The sequence below is a fragment of the Carettochelys insculpta genome, chromosome 22 (genome assembly GCF_033958435.1).
Source record: "Carettochelys insculpta isolate YL-2023 chromosome 22, ASM3395843v1, whole genome shotgun sequence".
Lineage (NCBI taxonomy): Eukaryota > Metazoa > Chordata > Testudines > Carettochelyidae > Carettochelys > Carettochelys insculpta.
The window spans coordinates 10,972,470-10,990,286 of NC_134158.1; the positions used below are offsets into that span (position 1 = coordinate 10,972,470).

The 17,817-nt window shown below is 68.3% G+C and overlaps 2 protein-coding genes across 2 annotated transcripts; both read left to right on the forward strand.

Annotated features, from left to right (window-relative positions):
• Positions 1-317: 317 nt before the first annotated feature.
• PSMB8 (proteasome 20S subunit beta 8) lies at positions 318-4,391 on the forward strand. Its single transcript, XM_075017689.1, has 6 exons — positions 318-517; positions 845-992; positions 1,282-1,393; positions 3,114-3,243; positions 3,725-3,929; positions 4,205-4,391. Exons 1-6 carry the CDS (start codon positions 377-379, stop codon positions 4,291-4,293), a joined length of 825 nt encoding a protein of 274 aa, XP_074873790.1. The 5' UTR covers positions 318-376; the 3' UTR covers positions 4,294-4,391.
• Positions 4,392-5,494: 1,103 nt separating this feature from the next.
• On the forward strand, positions 5,495-17,146 carry TAP2 (transporter 2, ATP binding cassette subfamily B member). The gene is made up of 12 exons (XM_075017631.1): positions 5,495-5,573; positions 5,943-6,473; positions 7,650-7,764; positions 8,730-8,860; positions 9,094-9,299; positions 10,870-11,067; positions 11,556-11,684; positions 13,327-13,515; positions 14,202-14,375; positions 14,654-14,813; positions 15,861-15,997; positions 16,071-17,146. Exons 2-12 carry the CDS (start codon positions 5,963-5,965, stop codon positions 16,260-16,262), a joined length of 2,142 nt encoding a protein of 713 aa, XP_074873732.1. The 5' UTR covers positions 5,495-5,573; positions 5,943-5,962; the 3' UTR covers positions 16,263-17,146.
• The last annotated feature ends 671 nt before the right edge of the window (positions 17,147-17,817 follow it).

Sequence of the window (17,817 nt, forward strand, 5' to 3'; positions counted from 1 at the left end):
CCCTCGCAGGTCCCCATGGCCCCCTCCTCTAGAGCCCCCTGCGCGCTCACCCCTTCCCGTGGGCCTCTCCCCAGGTCTCCCCGTGCGCGCCTCCTCTAGAGCCCCCTGCGCGCTCACCCCTTCCCGTGGGCCTCTCCCCAGGTCTGCCCGTGCGCGCCCCGTGCGCGCCTCCTCTAGAGCCCCCTGCGCGCTCAGCCCCTTCCCGTGCGCTCTCCGTGCGCCCCCATGACGGCCCTTGCGCCCCGTTTCCCTGGGGCGCCCCTCCCCAGCGCCCTTGGCCCGGCCGAGCCGCTCCCTTCCCGCGCCAGCTGCCGCTTTCGGTTTCCCTTCCCCCGGCGCCGCCGCTCAGAGCCGGGCTGGAGGCGCGGGGAGGCGGATGGCCTTGTTTGAAGTCTGCGGGGCCCCCCGGGGGGGCTGGGACTGGTCCCCTCCCGGAGCCACCGCTGCGACCCCGGGACCCGATCACTACAGCTTCGGCCTGCGGGCGCCCCAGCTGGCCCTGCCCCGCGGGGAGCAGGTCAGTGCGGCGGAGGGAGGGTAAAGTCAGAGTCATGTGGGGGACGGGGCAGTGCTGGGGGGAGCGGCACTGCGAGGTCGGGGGGCTGGGGAGGGGCAGTGCCAGGGGGCAGGGGCAGCACTGTGGGGGGCTGAGTAAAGTCGGTGAAAGGGGTGCAGAGTAAAATCAGCTCCATGGGGGGGAGGGCTCAGTGCCTTGGGCCTGGAGGGCAAGGTGAGGCCATGCCCTGGGGGTGGGCAGAAGAGGCCATGGCATGGGAAGTGGGGGGGGTCGGGTTTAGGATCTGGGGGGGCAGGGCTGTAGCACCTCACTCACTACCCCGCCCAGCCGGCCCAGTTCCTGCAGACCTACTCCGCGGAGGGCCGGGACCAGGTGCGGATCCACCTGGCCCACGGCACCACCACCCTGGCCTTCAAGTTCCAGCACGGCGTGGTCGTGGCTGTTGACTCCCGGGCGTCGGCTGGCAAATACATTGGTGAGTCCAAGGCCCTCCAGCTCCACACGCCTGCCCCACCATCCCTGGGCTCCCTCGGCCCCCTCCCTCAGGCTGGACTGTGGCCAGGAACCTGCCGGGGAGAGCCGGTGTCTAGAGGCTGGATAGCTCCAGAGCCCCACCCCACCCCGATCTCTCTGCCTGGCGCCTGACCCCTGCTTTGGCGTGGCCTTGACCTGGTCATGACCCCAAAGGCAGGTGGGGGATCGGACCAGGGCCCCTCCCCCACTGCCTACCCTCTCACTCAGGGTCTGTCTCTCCGTCCCCACAGCCACCCTAGAGGCCAACAAGGTGATCGAGATCAACCCCTACCTGCTGGGCACCATGTCGGGCAGCGCCGCCGACTGCCAGTACTGGGAACGCCTGCTCGCCAAGCACTGCAGGTGTGTGTGTGTGTGTGTGTTGTGGGGGGCCTGCTTGCCAAGCACTGCAGGGGTGTGTGTGTGTGTGTGTGTGTTGTGGGGGGCCTGCTCGCCAAGCACTGCAGGTGTGTGTGTGTGTGTGTGTTGTGGGGGGCCTGCTTGCCAAGCACTGCAGGGGTGTGTGTGTGTTGGGGGGGTCTGTTCGCCAAGCACTGCAGGTGTGTGTGTGCGCGCGTGCGTGCGTGTATTGGGGGTCTGCTCGCCAAGCACTGCAGGTGTGTGTGTGTGTGCGTGCGTGTGTATTGGGGGTCTGCTCGCCAAGCACTGCAGGTGTGTGTGTGTGTGTGTGCGTGCGCGTGCATGCATGTGTATTGGGGGTCTGCTCGCCAAGCACTGCAGGTGTGTGTGTGTGCGTGTGCGTGCGTGTGTATTGGGGGTCTGCTCGCCAAGCACTGCAGGGGTGTGTGTGTGTGTTTTGGGGGGCCTGCTCGCCAAGCACTGCAGGTGTGTGTGTGTGTTGTGGGGGGCCTGCTCACCAAGCACTGCTGGTGTGTGTGTGTGTGTGTGTGTGTGTGTGTGTGTGTAGTGGGGGGCCTGCTCGCCAAGCGCTGCAGGTGTGTGTGTCTGTGTGTGTGGGGAGGGTGTGTGATGGGGTTCAGGGGTCCCCAAGCTCCCCCCCCCCCGCAGGCAGGAGTGACTCTCACCCAGCAGGTAGTACAGGAGGTTGATGAGGCGACAGAGCCCAGCTCAGCACAGAGGGGTCAGTGCAGCCGGCAGAGACAGTCATTGCAACCCGTCCTGGGGAGAGGAGCCTGAGGGGGGCCCCTCTGGGGTGCAGCTTCCCCCCTCTCCAGGCTGGCGCCTTCCAGCTCCCTCTCCCCCAGCTTCTAACTGCCACCTCTGATTCCAACCCAGCTCGGCTCCTCCCTGCTCTGTGCTCAGGGCAGACTTGTTACCTGCCAGCCCAGGTACAGCCCAGGAGTCATCCTTAGCCCTGGGAGCTGCTCTGCCCCTCACACACACACACCTCCAGCCTGACACTCTGTGATGGGGTTCAGGGGTCCCCCAGGCTCTGCCCCTGTCCCCAGGCAGGAGTGACGCTCACTGGCAGGAGAACAGCGGGTTTATGAGCCGACAGGACACAGCGTCGTACAGAGGAGTCAGCGCAGCCGGCAGAGACAGCCAGTCTCATCCATGCTGGGGAGAGGAGGCCCCGAGGGGCCCCCGGAGCCGGGGCCTGGCCCCCTCCTTTGTCTCTCTCCCACCCAGCCCAGACTCACTGCTCCCAACTCCCAGTTCCAATTCAAACCCCTCAGGCTCCACCTCCCCCTTTGTCTGCAGCCCAGAGGTGTCACCTGGGTGCCAGGTTACCCCCAGCAGGAGCCCCACACCCTGTGTCACACACACACACACACACACACACACACACACACACACACACACACACACACACACACACACACACACACACACCCCTCCCACTCCATCACACCTCCTCACCGAGCACTGCGGGGGTGTGTGTGTGTGCGCAGGTGTGTTTCTCTGTGGGTGTGCACACATGTCCTTGTCAAGCATTGCAGGTGCCCCCCGCCTGCGGAAGGAGCAGGGAACGGGTGTCCCTGGGTTTGGGGGGCTCTGGTGGGCAGGGTTGGGCACTTGTGCAGGAGAGGGGGTTGTGGTGGAGAGCTGGGGCTGGGATCTCAGACTCTCCCCTGGTGGGGTTTGCCCCCCTGGCCCCCAGGCTGTACCAGCTGCGCAACAAGGAGCGGATCAGCGTCTCGGCCGCCTCCAAGCTGCTGTCCAACATGCTGTGCGAGTACCGGGGCATGGGGCTCTCCGTGGGCAGCATGATCTGCGGCTGGGACAAGAAGGTAGCGGCTGGGCCCCGCTGCCCTTCTCCTCCATGAGTGCCCAACCCTGCCCGCCAGAGCCCCCGTCCCCTGCTCCTTCCCCAGGCAGGTGCGGGGCCGGCCCCTGAGAAACCCCCCTGCCCTCCCCACAGGCTCTCCCTGACCTGCCTCTGCTGCACCCCCACCCCACTCCTCCCTTTGAGCCTCACCTTTGCTCTGCCCCTGCACCCAAAACAGTGTGGGGGCCTGGGGTAGTTGTCCTGTGGATGGGACAGCTCTACCCAAGGCTGTCACTCAGGGTCCCAGCTAGGCCCCCCCACAGCCACCTTCCTTTGGCCCTGAGAACCCCTGACTCCAGAGTCCACAATCTCCCTGTTGGGGCCCCCAGCCCTTTGAAGTTCAGGCCCCATAGACAGCCCCCCCACATCTGACCCCAGCAGTCCCACCCCCTGAACCACCACACTGGGCCCAGCCACATCTCAGCGCTGCCCCACACCCGCAGGGCCCCGGCCTGTACTACGTGGACGATAACGGCGCCCGCCTCTCCGGGCCCATGTTCTCCACGGGCTGCGGGAACAGCTACGCCTACGGGGTGATGGACAGCGGGTACCGGCCCGACCTGAGCGTGGAGGAGGCCTACGACCTGGGGCGCCGCGCCATCGCCTACGCCACCCACCGCGACGCCTACTCCGGGGGCGTCGTCAACAGTAAGGGCAGTGGCTGGGGGTCGGGGCCTGGGGGCGAGCACCCCAGCCTGAAGCGGTTTTCAGGCTACCTCCGGGGGCTACAGTCCGGCTTAGTGACTCTCAGCCCCCGCCCCGCACATGTACCCACTCTTCCAGCATGCCTGCACCCAGAGCAGGGTCACAAAATCCCCAGGCCAGGGAATCTCTCCAGCATGGCAGGGCCCCTCCCGGCCCTTTGAGACACCCGGGCCCCTGGTGAGCCTGCGCTTCACCCTCCTGCGTCCTTCTCCCCACAGTGTATCACATGAAGGAAGATGGCTGGATCAAGGTGGAGAAAACAGACGTCAGCCAATTGATCCACCAGTACCTGGAGGCCAGGAAGTGAGAGGGGCCAGCCACCGGATGGAGGGGTGCAGGGGACTCAGGGCCAGGGGATGTGGTTAAGGGGCTTCTGTGCAGAGGCAATAAAAAGAAAAGTGGAAACTCCCATCTGTGGTGTGGATTTAAAGGGAACACGTAAGAACACACGCCGCCAGCTGTGGGTGCTCCGCCGGTCAGCTGACAGGGAAGAGAGGCCAGGGGTACGGGGGTGGGAGGGAGCAGATGTTCTCAGGACGCACAGACATCCCCAGGGGTTCATACAGCGCCCAGACAAGCAGCAACTGTTTGCCCAGCTCCATTGGGTGCCCCCCGGCCCCCTTCCCACACAGCTGCCAGGGCCCCTCAGCCGGGCCTCTCCCCTGCTAGTCCAGCCTGGGGTCTCCTCCCCACAGCTCTGCCCAAACCCACCTGTCGCTGGGGCCACTGCCCCTCAGCGTGGACAAGCAGCTCCCCGCTGAGCCTGGCTATGCACTCGGCAAAGGGCCAGGCTGGGATGAGAACAGCGGGGCGGGGGCGCTGCCTGGGGCACTGGGGGGCAGGGCTGGAAGCTGGGGGGGAGCAGTGGGGGGGCAGGGCAGGAGCAGTGGGGGGTAGGGCCGGGAGGAGGGGGGAGCAGCGGGGAGCAGGGCCTGGAGAAGGTAGGGAGCTGGGGGGCAAGTAGTGGGGGGCAGAGCCGGGAGCTAGGAGGGAGTAGTGGGGGGTGGGGCAGGGCTGGGAGCTGGGGGGAGTAGTGGGGGTCAGGGCTGGGAGCTGGGGGGCAAGTAGTGGGGGGCAGAGCCGGGAGCTAGGGGGCAGTAGTGGGGGGCAGGGCTGGGAGGGGGGAGCGGGGGGGGGCAGGGCCTGGAGAAGGGAGGGAGCTTGGGGGAGCCGGGCCGGGAGCAGCGGGGACCCTGGCGATGGGGTTCCCATTGCGCAGTCCGTGCACCGGCGCTGGTTCCCACTGCGAGCCGAGAGCTGAAGCCGCCGCAGGGGCCGGAGGCCGAGCCCAGCCCGGGGCACAGGTGCCGGCTCCGGGGGGCTCCCATCACACCAGGCCTTGTAGCGGGGCTCAGGGGCTCCCCCCAGCTGGCGCTGCAGGGGCGGGGCGGGCCCGGTCCCCCCAGCCGGAGGGGGCCCCGCGATCGGCGCAGCCCGGGTGCCCCCTGGTGGCCGCGGGCGCAGCTGCAGCGGGCTGGGCGGGGCGGGCCCGGGAATCCCCCAGAAAGCGAAAGCGAAAAGCAGCCGCGCTGCAGCCCCGGAGCTGAGCAGGTCGGGGGGTGCCGGGTGCGGAGCGGAGCAGAGCAGGTCAGGGGGGCGCTGCCCGGGCACTGGGGGCTGGATGGTGGGGAGCCGGGGGGGGGCACGGAGAGGAAGCGCGCAGAGGCACTTGGGGGGCAGCGCCGGGAGCGCGGGAGGCGGACAGGCATGGGGGTGAGAGGCCCGCAGGCCCCTGGGGGGCAGGACTGGGAGCAGCGGGGCACCGGGGGTCAGGGACGCCCCCCCGAGTGCGGCTTTGCTGGGGGGCTGATGGGGAGGGGCAGTGAGGGGGCACAGGGCGGAGGTGGCGCTAGTGGGGGCAGATTGTGATTGGGGCGGGGGCAGGACGTCAGGAGCAGCCCAGTGCTGAGGGCCCCCGGGCCCCCACCACCTAACCCCCCCGCTTTCTTTCTGCAGTCTGCGCTGTTGCCTCCAGCATGCGGCTGCCCCACACCCTGCGCCGGGCCTGCCCCCTGCTGCTCTGCGACCTGGCCCTGCGGGCCCTGCTGGGCTGGGGCGCCCCCTGGCTGGCCCCCCGGGGGCTGCCGGCCGCCTGGCTGGAGGCCGCTGTGCGCTTCCTGGGGCTCGGGGGGGCCTGGAGGCTGCTGGCGCCGGACGGGCCGGGCCTGGCCCCCCCCGGGGCCCTCGCTGCCCTGTGCCTCCTGCCCCCCCTGTACCTCTCCCTGCGGAGCTGCCTGCCCCTGCCCGACGCGCCCCCCGCCCTGCTGGCCGGCGCCCCCCGGGCCTGGCTGCTGCTGAGCTACGGGGCCGCGGGGCTGGCCCAGCTCACCTGGGGGGCCCTGGGGCAGCGGGGCCGGGAGGCGGGGCCCGGCGCTGAGGACGCGGAGCGGGAGTCCAGGGCCACCCTGCGCCGGCTGGTGGGGCTGTCCCGGCCCGACCTGCCCGTCCTGTCCGGGGCCTTCGTCTTCCTCGCGCTGGCCGTGATCGGTGAGTGGGGCGCTGGGCAGCGTCACTCGCAGAGCCGGGCAAAACCCTCTAGCCAGAGCCGTGCAAGCGAGGCCCTGCGGTTCCCGTGCTCAGCGGTGAATCAGGAACCCTGGGTCAGTTCTAGCCCCGCCACTGACTGCCTGGGTGACTCGGGCCCTGTCACCCACTCCCTCTGAGCCAGCGCTTCACGCACTGGGAGGCAGGAGTAGGGTTCTCACTGCCCCCTGCCTGCAGCGTTAGGCACCTAAATCCCTTGGGAAATCTGGTCGGTGAGGGGTGAAGCCGCTGTTGGAAGTGGGCCTCCAGCTCCTGGCTAAGGGTAATTTGGGAAGTGGAACTGGTACCCAGTGGCTGTGGGCCCTGCAGAGTCTGTGTACGTGGAACTTTGCCCCACTGTGGGGTTCCCTGAGTCCCAGACCCCAGGCAGGAGCAGCAGGGAGTCTCCACAGGGCAGAGGAGAGGGGTGCAGGAGGACACAGGGATGGGTTGTAAGAGGTGTGTGTGTGTGTGTGTGCGTGTGCACGCGCGCATGTGTGGAGGGAGACGCAGGGATGGGCGGAGGGTGTGTGTGTGGAGGGGGACCAGGGCTGGACGGAGGTGTGTGTGTGTGTGTGTGTGTGTGTGTGAGAGAGAAGGGGGACCAGGAATGGGTGGAGGGTGTGTGTGTGTGTGTGTGTGTGTGTGAGAGAGAAGGGGGACCAGGAATGGGCGGAGGGGGTGTGTGTGTGAGAGAGAAGGGGGACCAGGAATGGGCGGAGGGTGTGTGTGTGTGTGTGTGTGTGTGTGAGAGAGAAGGGGGACCAGGAATGGGCGGAGGGTGTGTGTGCGTGTGTGTGTGAGTGAGAAGGGGGACCAGGAATGGGCGGAGGGTGTGTGTGTGTGTGTGTGTGTGTGTGAGAGAGAAGGGGGACCAGGAATGGGCGGAGGGTGTGTGTGTGTGAGAGAGAAGGGGGACCAGGAATGGGCGGAGGGTGTGTGTGTGTGTGAGAGAAGGGGGACCAGAAATGGGCGGAGGGTGTGTGTGTGTGTGTGTGTGTGTGAGAGAAGGGGGACCAGGAATGGGCGGAGGGTGTGTCGGCGGGATGAAGGCCAGCAGAGTTAGCGAAGGGTCGTGGGTCCGGGGTGGGTGTCTCCCCTCCACAGAGCGTCCCCCGGCTCAGCCCGTGTCCTCTCCAGGTGAGACGTTCATCCCCTACTACACGGGTCGGGTCATCGACATCCTGGGCAGCGGCTACGCCCCCGATGCCTTCGCCGCCGCCATTGGCCTCATGTGCCTGGCCTCCTTGGGCAGGTGAGCCCCCCATGGGACCCCACTGCCCCAGGCCGAACCCCCCACAACCCCATTGGGACCCCAGTCCTGCCCTCTGTGATGGGGTTCTGGGGTCCCCCAAGCTCTGCACCCCGTCCGCAGGCAGGAGAGTCTCTCACTTAGCAGGAAAACAGCAGGTTTATTAGCCGACAGGACACAGCATTGTACAGAGGAGTCAGTACAGCCGGCAGAGACAGCCAGTCCCATCCATGTTGGGGAGAGGAGGCCCCGAGGGGCCCCCAGAGCCGGGGCCTGGCCCCCTCCTTTGTCTTTCTCTCCCTCAGCCCAGACTAACTGCTTCCAACTCCCAGTTCCAATTCAAACCCCTCAGGCTCCACCTCCTCCTTTGTCTCCCGTACAAAGGTGTTACCTGGTCATCAGGGTTACCCTCAGCAGGACCCCACACCCTCTGTGAGCCACTCACATACACACAGGTATCCCCCACTCCATCACACCCTCCTTTGGCAGGTGAGCCCCCCATGGGACCCCACTGCCCCAGGCCGAACCCCAACAACCCCATTGGGACCCCAGCCCTGCCCTCCTTCGGCAGGTGAGCTCCTTCCACCGCAGGGCCCCACAGGGACCTCAACCCTCAGGAGAGCCTCTGTAACCCCATGAAATCCCCCCTCACCTTTCCGCTGCCACCTTGAATCCCCCCTTGGAGGATACCCCTCACCCTGCCGCTGCTCCCCAGCCCTGGGGAGACTTTCTGAGCCCCCCAACGTCACCCATGAAATCCCAGCCCTGGGGAGACCCCGGCTGCTCCCAAGCCCCAGTCTCCCTATCTCCCATGCTCCCCCCCACTGGAACACAGCACTGCTATGGGGTTCCTCTGCCCCTGTGGGGTGGAGCGGGGCTGGGTGGGGCATGTCGGCAACAGGCTGCATAGGAGGTGCTGGTTCCAGCGGTGGGATCAGTCTCCCCACTGCCTGTCTGCTCCCCTCCAGCTCGCTGGCCGCCGGCTGCCGCGGGGGCCTCTTCATGTTCACGTTCTCCCGCCTCAACATCCGCACCCGGTGCCAGCTCTTCTCCGCCCTGGTGCGCCAGGACCTGGCCTTCTTCCAGCAGGTCAAAACAGGTGGGGCCCTCCTGCTTCCCTTCCCTTCCCCCAAGCAAGCCCAGCCTCTGCCCCACTGGCCTCTACTCCCCCGTACCCTGGCCTCTGCTGCGCCCTGCTACAGCCCAGCACCCACATCCCCTCTATTGGCAGCACCTTCCCCTTGCTACTGTCCCCAGCGCTCCCCTGCCTGCCTTGCTCCCTCATCCCCAGCATCGTCCTGTGTCACACCGTGTCTCTCCCCTCCCACGCAGGGGACCTGGCCTCGCGCCTCTCCAAGGACACCAGCATGATGAGCCGCTCGGTGCCGGCCAACGCCAACATCTTCCTGCGCAGCCTGGTGAAGGCGCTGGGGCTGTACGGGTTCATGCTGGGGCTGTCCTGGCGCCTGACGCTGCTCACGCTCGTCGAGCTGCCCCTCACCATGGCCGCCCAGAACCTCTACGACATTCGCCACCAGGTGCGGCTCTGGGGAGGCGCTGCGGGGTCCCTGACCCACGGCTGGGGTTGCAGACCCTGACCGGAGCTCCCCGCAACGATCCCACAGGGAGCTGCCCTCCAAGGGTGCGTGTCACAGAGTGGGGGGTCCCCGGGCCCTGCCCCCCGACTCCCAGCTGCCAGGGAGAATGGGGGTTTTCGGGCAACAGGGGCACCACGCAAAACTGACCGGTCAGCACAGGGACCAGCAGCCACCAGCACAGCCCAGCTGGGGGAGAGGGGCCCAGAGGGGTCCCCGAGTGAGTCCCTGGTCCCCTTCCGCCCTCCCCAGCCCAGCTCCAGTTCCTCCAGCCCGGCCCCTCCTTCCGCCTCTGTCCTGTCCCGGGGAAGGAAGGGGTGGCCTGGGTTACAAAGAGCAGAGGGAGCCATTGCCTTCGGGTGAGATGTGATCACAACCAAACCCCCTCACTCCTGTGCGCTGACACTGGGCTTGGGGAAACTGAGGCACCACCCGGGGTTACGACAGGACCTAACCAGGGGAATCAAACCCTCCCACCCCGCACTTTGCCAGCGGGTGTTTCCTGGGAGACCTGCAGGGCTGTTCTCAGGCTGGTGCTGCTCAGTGTTATTACTAGTGAGCTGGGCGGAAAGTTAATCCCCAGCAAGTCTGCAGGAGACACGAGCCTGGTGGGTGGCAGGAATGGGTCAGTTACTCTCACTGTGCTGGATTGCTTAATGCACAGCCCCTGGGAGAGTCTCCCCCGGCTCACAGACATGCAGGCTCCCGGCTCTGGCTGGGGGCAGAGATGTCCCCGGCTCACAGCCCCACGGCCCCCGGGAGAGTCTCCCCCGGCTCACAGACATCCAGGCTCCCGGCTCTGGCTGGGGGCAGAGACGTCCCCGTCTCACGGCCCCTGGGAGAGTATCCGCCGGCTCACAGACATCCAGGCTCCCGGCTCTGGCTGGGGGCAGAGACGTCCCCGTCTCACAGCCCCACGGCCCCCGGGAGAGTCTCCCCCGGCTCACAGACATCCAGGCTCCCGGCTCTGGCTGGGGGCAGAGATGTCCCCGGCTCACAGCCTCACAGCCCCTGGGAGAGTCTCCCCCGGCTCAGGGACATGCAGGCTCCCGGCTCTGGCTGGGGGCAGAGATGTCCCCGGCTCACAGCCCCACGGCCCCCGGGAGAGTCTCCCCCGGCTCACAGACATCCAGGCTCCCGGCTCTGGCTGGGGGCAGAGACATCCCCGGCTCACAGCCTCAGGGAGCTGGTGCTCGGTCCCAGGTGGGCTTGGACATCTGCGAGATGCCTGGGGGAAGTGTATCTACAGAACGTGCCTAGTGGCCGGCCGAGCAGCGAGACGAACGTGTGCTAGAACTGGGGGGGTTGTTCACCCGAGTAGCCATGGAGGCCGCAGGCCTGGGGATGGGCGAGTCCCCCAGCGCTCGGGGGATCGGGTGTGACTATCTCCCCAGAGAGCCCCAGTGGCAGGGTACCAGCTGGAAGCTGGGGTCCTGGGTACGATTCGCTGGCCCAGGGCTGTGCTGGAGCCCGGACTCGGGCCCTTCTGGCTGTGACGTCTGCGCCCCCCCAGGCCGTGCTGCAGGCCATCCAGGACGCCCTGGCGCGCGCCGGGGAGGTGGTGCGCGAGTCCGTCTCCTCCATAGAGACCGTGCGCAGCTTCGCCACCGAGGAGGAGGAGGCCCGGCGCTACGACGCGGCGCTGGCCGACACCCGCCGGCTGAAGAACCGCCGCGACCTGGAGCGGGCGCTCTACCTGCTCTTCCGCCGGGTGAGCTGTGGCGGGGACCCAGGCGTCCGGGGCGGGCAGCTGGGGTGTGGGGGGAAGAGACTGTTCTGGATCTGATGGGGAGCCGGGGAGGGGACCCAGGAGTCCGAGGAGAGGGCACGATTGGCTGAGAGGGGATCCAAGCCCCAGGGGTCGGCAGCTGTTAGTCAGTGGGTGAGCTGGGGGCAGGGGACCCCACCATCCATGGAAGGGAGCTTTCTGTCTGCCAGGAGAGCCAGTGAGAGGGGACCCAGGCGTCCGGCCATGGCGGTTCCTGAGCCTGTGGCTTAGCAGAGGAAGAAGGGACCCAGGCGTCCGGGGAAGGCTGTTTATGGTGTGACGTGGGAGCTGGGGCTGGGCATTTTGCGAGCTGACAGTGGGGTGGGAGGAACCAGGCGTCTGGGGAGCTGCCTCGTTACCGCCCCACGGCTGGCGGCAGGGCTGAGGGTGCTGATTTCGGGCCGCGCCTGGGCCCCGACTGTCTCCCGCAGGCGCTGCAGCTGGCAGTGCAGGTGCTGATGCTGTGCTGCGGCCACCAGCAGATCCGTGCCGGGCTCCTGACCAAGGGCGGCCTCGTCTCCTTCCTCCTCTACCAGGGGGACGTGGGGGGCCACGTGCAGGTGAGGGGCCGACGCAGGGTCACGGCCGCTCTGCTGCCTCCTCTGTACGGCTGCCCGGCCCCCGACCAACCCCCGTCCGACCCCCGTCCCCGACCCCCGTCCGACCCCGTCCCTCCATCCACCGCCACGTGCTCCTAACGCCCATATCCATGTCCCCTCCCGCCCCGTCCGACCCTCGTCCGACCCCCATCCCTCCATCCACCGCCACGTGCTCCTAACGCCCATATCCATGTCCCCACCTGCCCTCCCGCCCCCCCACAGCCCCCGACCCCCGTCCGACCCCGTCCCTCCATCCACCTCCACGTGCTCCTAACGCCCATATCCATGTCCCCACCTGCCCTCCCGCCCCCCCACGGCCCCCGACCCCCGTCCGACCCCGTCCCTCCATCCACCTCCACGTACTCCTAACATCCATATCCATGTCCCCTCCTGCCCCCACAGCCCCTGACCCCCATCCGACCCCCATCCCTCCATCTACCTCCACGTGCTCCTAACACCCATATCCATGTCCCGTCCCTCCCCCACAGCCCCCGACCCCCGTCCCTCCATCCACCTCCACATGCTCCGAACACCCATATCCATGTCCCCTCCCGCCCCCACAGCCCCCCCACGGCCCCCGACCCCCGTCCGACCCCCATCCGACCCCGTCCCTCCATCCACCGCCACGTGCTCCTAACGCCCATATCCATGTCCCCACCTGCCCTCCTGCCCCCCACAGCCCCCGACCCCCGTCCGACCCCGTCCCTCCATCCACCTCCATGTGCTCCTAACGTCCATATCCATGTCCCCTCCTGCCCCTCCACAGCCCCCGACCCCCGTCTGACCCCATCCCTCCATCCACCTCCACGTGCTCCTAACACCCATATCCATGTCCCCGCCCGCCCACCCGTCCTTCCCCATAGAGCCCCAACCCCCATCCGACCCCATTCCCCCACGCACCTCCTGCCTCCTTCTGCCCCCCATCACCACATGTCCCTGAGACCCACCCACCCACTCGTCTGTCTGTCTGTCTGTCCGTCCGTCCGTCCGTCCGTCCATCTCCCCACCCACCCACCCATGCCCATGGAGCCCCAACCCCCAGCTGTCCCCCATCCCCCATCCCCCCCCCCGCACCTCCTGGCTCCCTCTGCCCCCCATCACCACATGTCTCTGAGACTCACCCACCCGTCTGTCTGTCCATCCCCCCCACCCCCATCTATTCATCTATCCATCCATCTCCACACTCACTGTCCTGACCCTTACATCCCTCCGCACCCATCTATCTCCCCACCCACCCATTGCATCCCTCCAGCCACCCTCCGATGCCCCTCACACCCAGCCAGCCATCCCACCCCCCAACCACTCCCGGCACGTGGCTCTGGCCCCAGCCCCATGCTCAGGGGTCTCTCTGTCCGTCTGCGTGGGGCTGCACGGCAGCGACCCGGCTGGCGGAAACAGGGCGCTGTGGCCGTGCCAGAACAGCCGGTGGCGTGGGCACGGCCTGGGCTCCCTACGGGCTGGCGGATGCGTGGGCAGAGCAGCGTGCGAGGGTGGGGCTGGGCGTGCGCCAGGGCGGGGGGCGGTTCTCACGCCCCACCAGCTGGGCACAGCCACGGCCACGGGGGGCTGACTGGGCGGTGCCCGCGGCCGACGCTCTCCCCAGACCCTGGTGTACATGTACGGCGACCTGCTGAGCAACGTGGGGGCGGCGCAGAAGGTGTTCGAGTACCTGGACCGGGCGCCGGCCGTGCGCACTGACGGGACGCGGGCACCGGCGGCGCTGCAGGGGCGCGTCTGCTTCCGAGGCGTCTCCTTCGCCTACCCCTCCCGCCCCGACCGCCAGGTCCTCAAGGTGCTGCAGCCGGGCCAGTCCGCCCCGCCCCGCCCCACGCCCGGGGCCTGAGCCCCTCGCCCCAGCCCCCCCCTCCACCCCAGGGCTCCTGTGTCTTCCGGCTCCTGGTCCCCCACCCCCACCTCCACCCCAGGGCTCCTGTGTCCCCCACCTCCACCTCCACCCCAGGGCTCCTGTGTCCTCCAGCTCCCGGTCCCCGACCTCCACCTCCACCCCAGGGCTCCTGTGTCCCCCACCTCCACCTCCACCCCAGGGCTCCTGTGTCCTCCAGCTCCCGGTCCCCCACCTCCACCTCCACCCCAGGGCTCCTGTGTCCCCCACCCCCACCTCCACCCCAGGGCTCCTGTGTCCTCCAGCTCCCGGTCCCCCACCTCCACCTCCACCCCAGGGCTCCTGTGTCCTCCAGCTCCCAGCCCCCCACCTCCACCCCAGGGCCGTCCCCAGGGACGGGATCTCCCAGCTTATAGCTCCCCCCAGCCCCAGGGCACATCCCCCCACACTCCCAGCCCATCCCACCAGAGAAGACCTTCTGGCTTCCAGCCCCAGAGCACCTGGCCCCTCAGTCCCAGCCCCGCATCTCAGGGCTCCAAGTGTTGGCCATTCCCCAGGCTCGTGCCCCCCCAGCCCTGAGGGTCCCAGGAAGACCTGTACCCCTGGGTGTGCTGATGCCCTGGCTGTGGCTGCAGGACGTGTCCTTTGAGCTGCGCCCTGGGGAGGTGACGGCGCTGGTGGGGCTGAACGGCAGCGGGAAGAGCACCTGCGTGGGGCTGCTGGAGCGGTTCTACGAGCCCCAGGCCGGGCAGATCCTGCTGGATGGGGCCCCCCTGGGGGAGTACGACCACCACTACCTGCACCGCCAGGTGAGAGCAGTGTGGGGGAAGGGCGCCGCTACCTGCACCGCCAGGTGAGAGCAGCGGGGGGGAGGGGTGCCGCTACCTGCACCTCCAGGTGAGAGCAGCGTGGGGGAAGGGCGCTGCTACCTGCACCGCCAGGTGAGAGCAGCGTGGGGGAGGGGCGCTGCCAGGTGAGAGCAGTGGGGGGGAGGGGGGCTGCCAGGGCGGAGCTGCTGCCACTCCCTGGGTGTGACGAGCAGGGCAGGTCTCAGCCCCTCACACTGCCCCCACACCCCTGCCGGCAGGTGGCCCTGGTGGGGCAGGAGCCCGTCCTCTTCTCAGGCTCCATCCGGGAGAACATCGCCTACGGGCTGGAGGGCTGCAGGGAGGAGCAGGTCCTCATGGCGGCCAGAGCCGCACACGCCGCCGGGTTCATCGCCCAGCTGGACAGCGGCTTTGAGACGGGTGAGTCGCCCCCACCCCACCACGCTGCAGGGGCTTGTGGGAAATGCTCCCCGCTCCCCTCTCCCCCAGAGCCGGGAAAGAACCCTGGAGTCCTGGCTCCCAGCCCCCCCTGCTCTAACCACCAGCCCCCACTGGCCTCCCAGTGCCAGGAGAACCCAGGAGTCCTGGCTCCCAGCCCTGCTCTAACCACCAGCCCCCACTGCCCTCCCAGCGCTGGGGAGAGAACCCAGGAGTCCTGGCTCCCAGCCCCTGCTCTAACCACCAGCCCCCACTGCCCCCCAGCACCAGGAGAACCCAGGAGTCCTGGCTCCCAGCCCCTGCTCTACCCACCAGCCCCCACTGCCCTCCCAGCGCCAGGGAGAACCCAGGAGTCCTGGCTCCCAGCCCCCACTGCCCTCCCAGCACCGGGGGGCAGAACCCAGGAGTCCTGGCTCCCAGCCCCTGCTCTAACCACCAGCCCCCACTGCCCTCCCAGCGCTGGGGAGAGAACCCAGGAGTCCTGGCTCCCAGCCCCTGCTCTAACCACCAGCCCCCACTGCCCCCCAGCACCAGGAGAACCCAGGAGTCCTGGCTCCCAGCCCCTGCTCTACCCACCAGCCCCCACTGCCCTCCCAGCGCCAGGGAGAACCCAGGAGTCCTGGCTCCCAGCCCCCACTGCCCTCCCAGCACCGGGGGGCAGAACCCAGGAGTCCTGGCTCCCAGCCCCTGCTCTAACCACCAGCCCCCACTGCCCTCCCAGCGCTGGGGAGAGAACCCAGGAGTCCTGGCTCCCAGCCCCTGCTCTAACCACCAGCCCCCACTGCCCCCCAGCACCAGGAGAACCCAGGAGTCCTGGCTCCCAGCCCCTGCTCTACCCACCAGCCCCCACTGCCCTCCCAGCGCCAGGGAGAACCCAGGAGTCCTGGCTCCCAGCCCCCACTGCCCTCCCAGCACCGGGGGGCAGAACCCAGGAGTCCTGGCTCCCAGCCCCTGCTCTAACCACCAGCCCCCACTGCCCTCCCCTCGCTGAGCGGGAACCCGGAGTCCTGACCCGGTGCTGCCCTGCAGACGTGGGCGAGAGGGGCGGGCAGCTCTCGGCGGGGCAGAGGCAGCTGATCGCCATCGCCCGGGCGCTGATCCGCCAGCCGGCCGTGCTGATCCTGGACGAGGCCACCAGCGCCCTGGACATGGAGAGCGAGTGCGGGGTGAGTGGGGGCTGTGGGGCCGGGGGGGGCTGCGCTGTGTGCGACTGGCTGCTAATGCCCCTGCTCCCCCCAGATCCGCCAGGCGGTGCTGAGCCGGGGGTGCCGCACGGTGCTGGTGATCGCGCACCGCATGGCCACGGTGCAGGGTGCCGACAGGGTCATGGTGCTGGAGGACGGGGCCGTGGCCGAGCAGGGGACGCACGCCGAGCTGATGGGGCGCAAGGGGCCCTACTACAGACTGGTGCAGAGAGACCTGGATGAGTAACCCGCCGCCCGGGAAATAGTCCCTCGCCGGCTGGCACCTCTGCCCCCCGCCTGCTGCCGGCCCAGCGCCCCACAGACACCCCGAACGGCCGGGACTGGTTTCTCCTTTGGGTCACTGGTATCCTGCTGCCTGGCAAATAGTCCCTCGTGGGCCGGCGCCTCTGCCCCCCGCCTGCTCCCAGCCCAGCACCCCACAGACACCCCGAACGGCCGGGACTGGTTTCTCTTTGGGGTGGGGTGGGGGGTGTCACTGGCTGGCTGGTCTGTGTTCAGGTGTCGGTTCTGCGGTTACCGTATATAACGAGGCCGCCCCCGCGAGCGAGCGACCGACCGGTAGCGGCATGTGGCAGTGTCCTGTGCCGGGGCAGTAACACAGCGCTGGTGCGTAGGGCTGGTACAGCCGCCCTCCCTCTCCGCGGGGCGCTCCTTTCGGAAGGCTCAGGCCTGGGAGCCCCGGTGCTGCCGGGGCGCCGGAGGGGACAGCCGAGCGCAGGGCTTGGTGCAGGGCCCCGGGGTAAAGCCGCTCGGGGGCAGGGAAGGTCTGGGATGCTCCTGGGGGAAACGTTCTTGCCGGTCTGTGGCCCCAGCTCAGGGCAGCCACGTTTGCTGAATTCGCTCAGCCTGTGGCTACCGCCGCCCCCCCCACCCCCATCGCTGGAAATTTAACCCAGTCGTGTGCAAGGGAGAACGCCCCCCCCCCACCCCTCCCTGGTCCCGGCTGGCTTTGAATGGCGGGTGGGAGCCGTAATGGACGTTATCGTTTAGAATAAATTGGAAGGCAGATGTGATGTGCACCTTGATTTCATTAGGGACCTGTTGCTCTCTCCAGGGTGGCCGTCCCTGGGTCCCTGACTGACAGATAACGGACATGGGGGGTCCCACAGAGCGGGGGCCAGGGAAGGGTGAGCGCACACCGGGGTGTGAGGTGGGGGATTAAGGCTTCTTTATGGCCCCGTTTTACCTCTTGTTGAAGCTAAAGGGGGGGGATAGCACAGCCCCACCCTTACTACACCCCCCAGCCCCGCGACCCCGACGTGCACCTCGCTCTGCAATCGGCTTTCCCAAACGGGCCAGCGGTGGCACCGGCCTGCTGGGAACAGGCGCTCCCGGTGCTGGGTCCGGTCGCCCCTTCACCCCAGCCCGTTGGTGCTGCCTGGGGCGGTCACAGAAAATCTAGCCCGGGGTCATGGGTGCAGAGCAACGTTTGCGGGCAGGGGGGGTGTGACGCCAGGTAGGGGATTGGGGGGGGGGGGGCTCACCACGGGGCCAGTGACATTATGGGGGGGGTGGTCAATGTTACCAAACTCTGCGCGGGGTGAGCTGAGCCCAGGCTGGGCAGGGGGCTGGGGCCCCTCGTGGAGCAGGGCTGGGGAACAAGTGGGGGGGGTGCCTCTGAGGTCAGCCCCAGAGGGCTGAGACCAAGCAGCAAACCCCACAGTGCTGGGGGGGCGGCGAGGGGATCCCTGCCTGACCCCTGCCCTGGAGCATGAACCTTAGCGGGCTGGGGGCTGCTGCACCTCGCCCAGACAACTCTGCCCGGATACTGGTGATGAGTC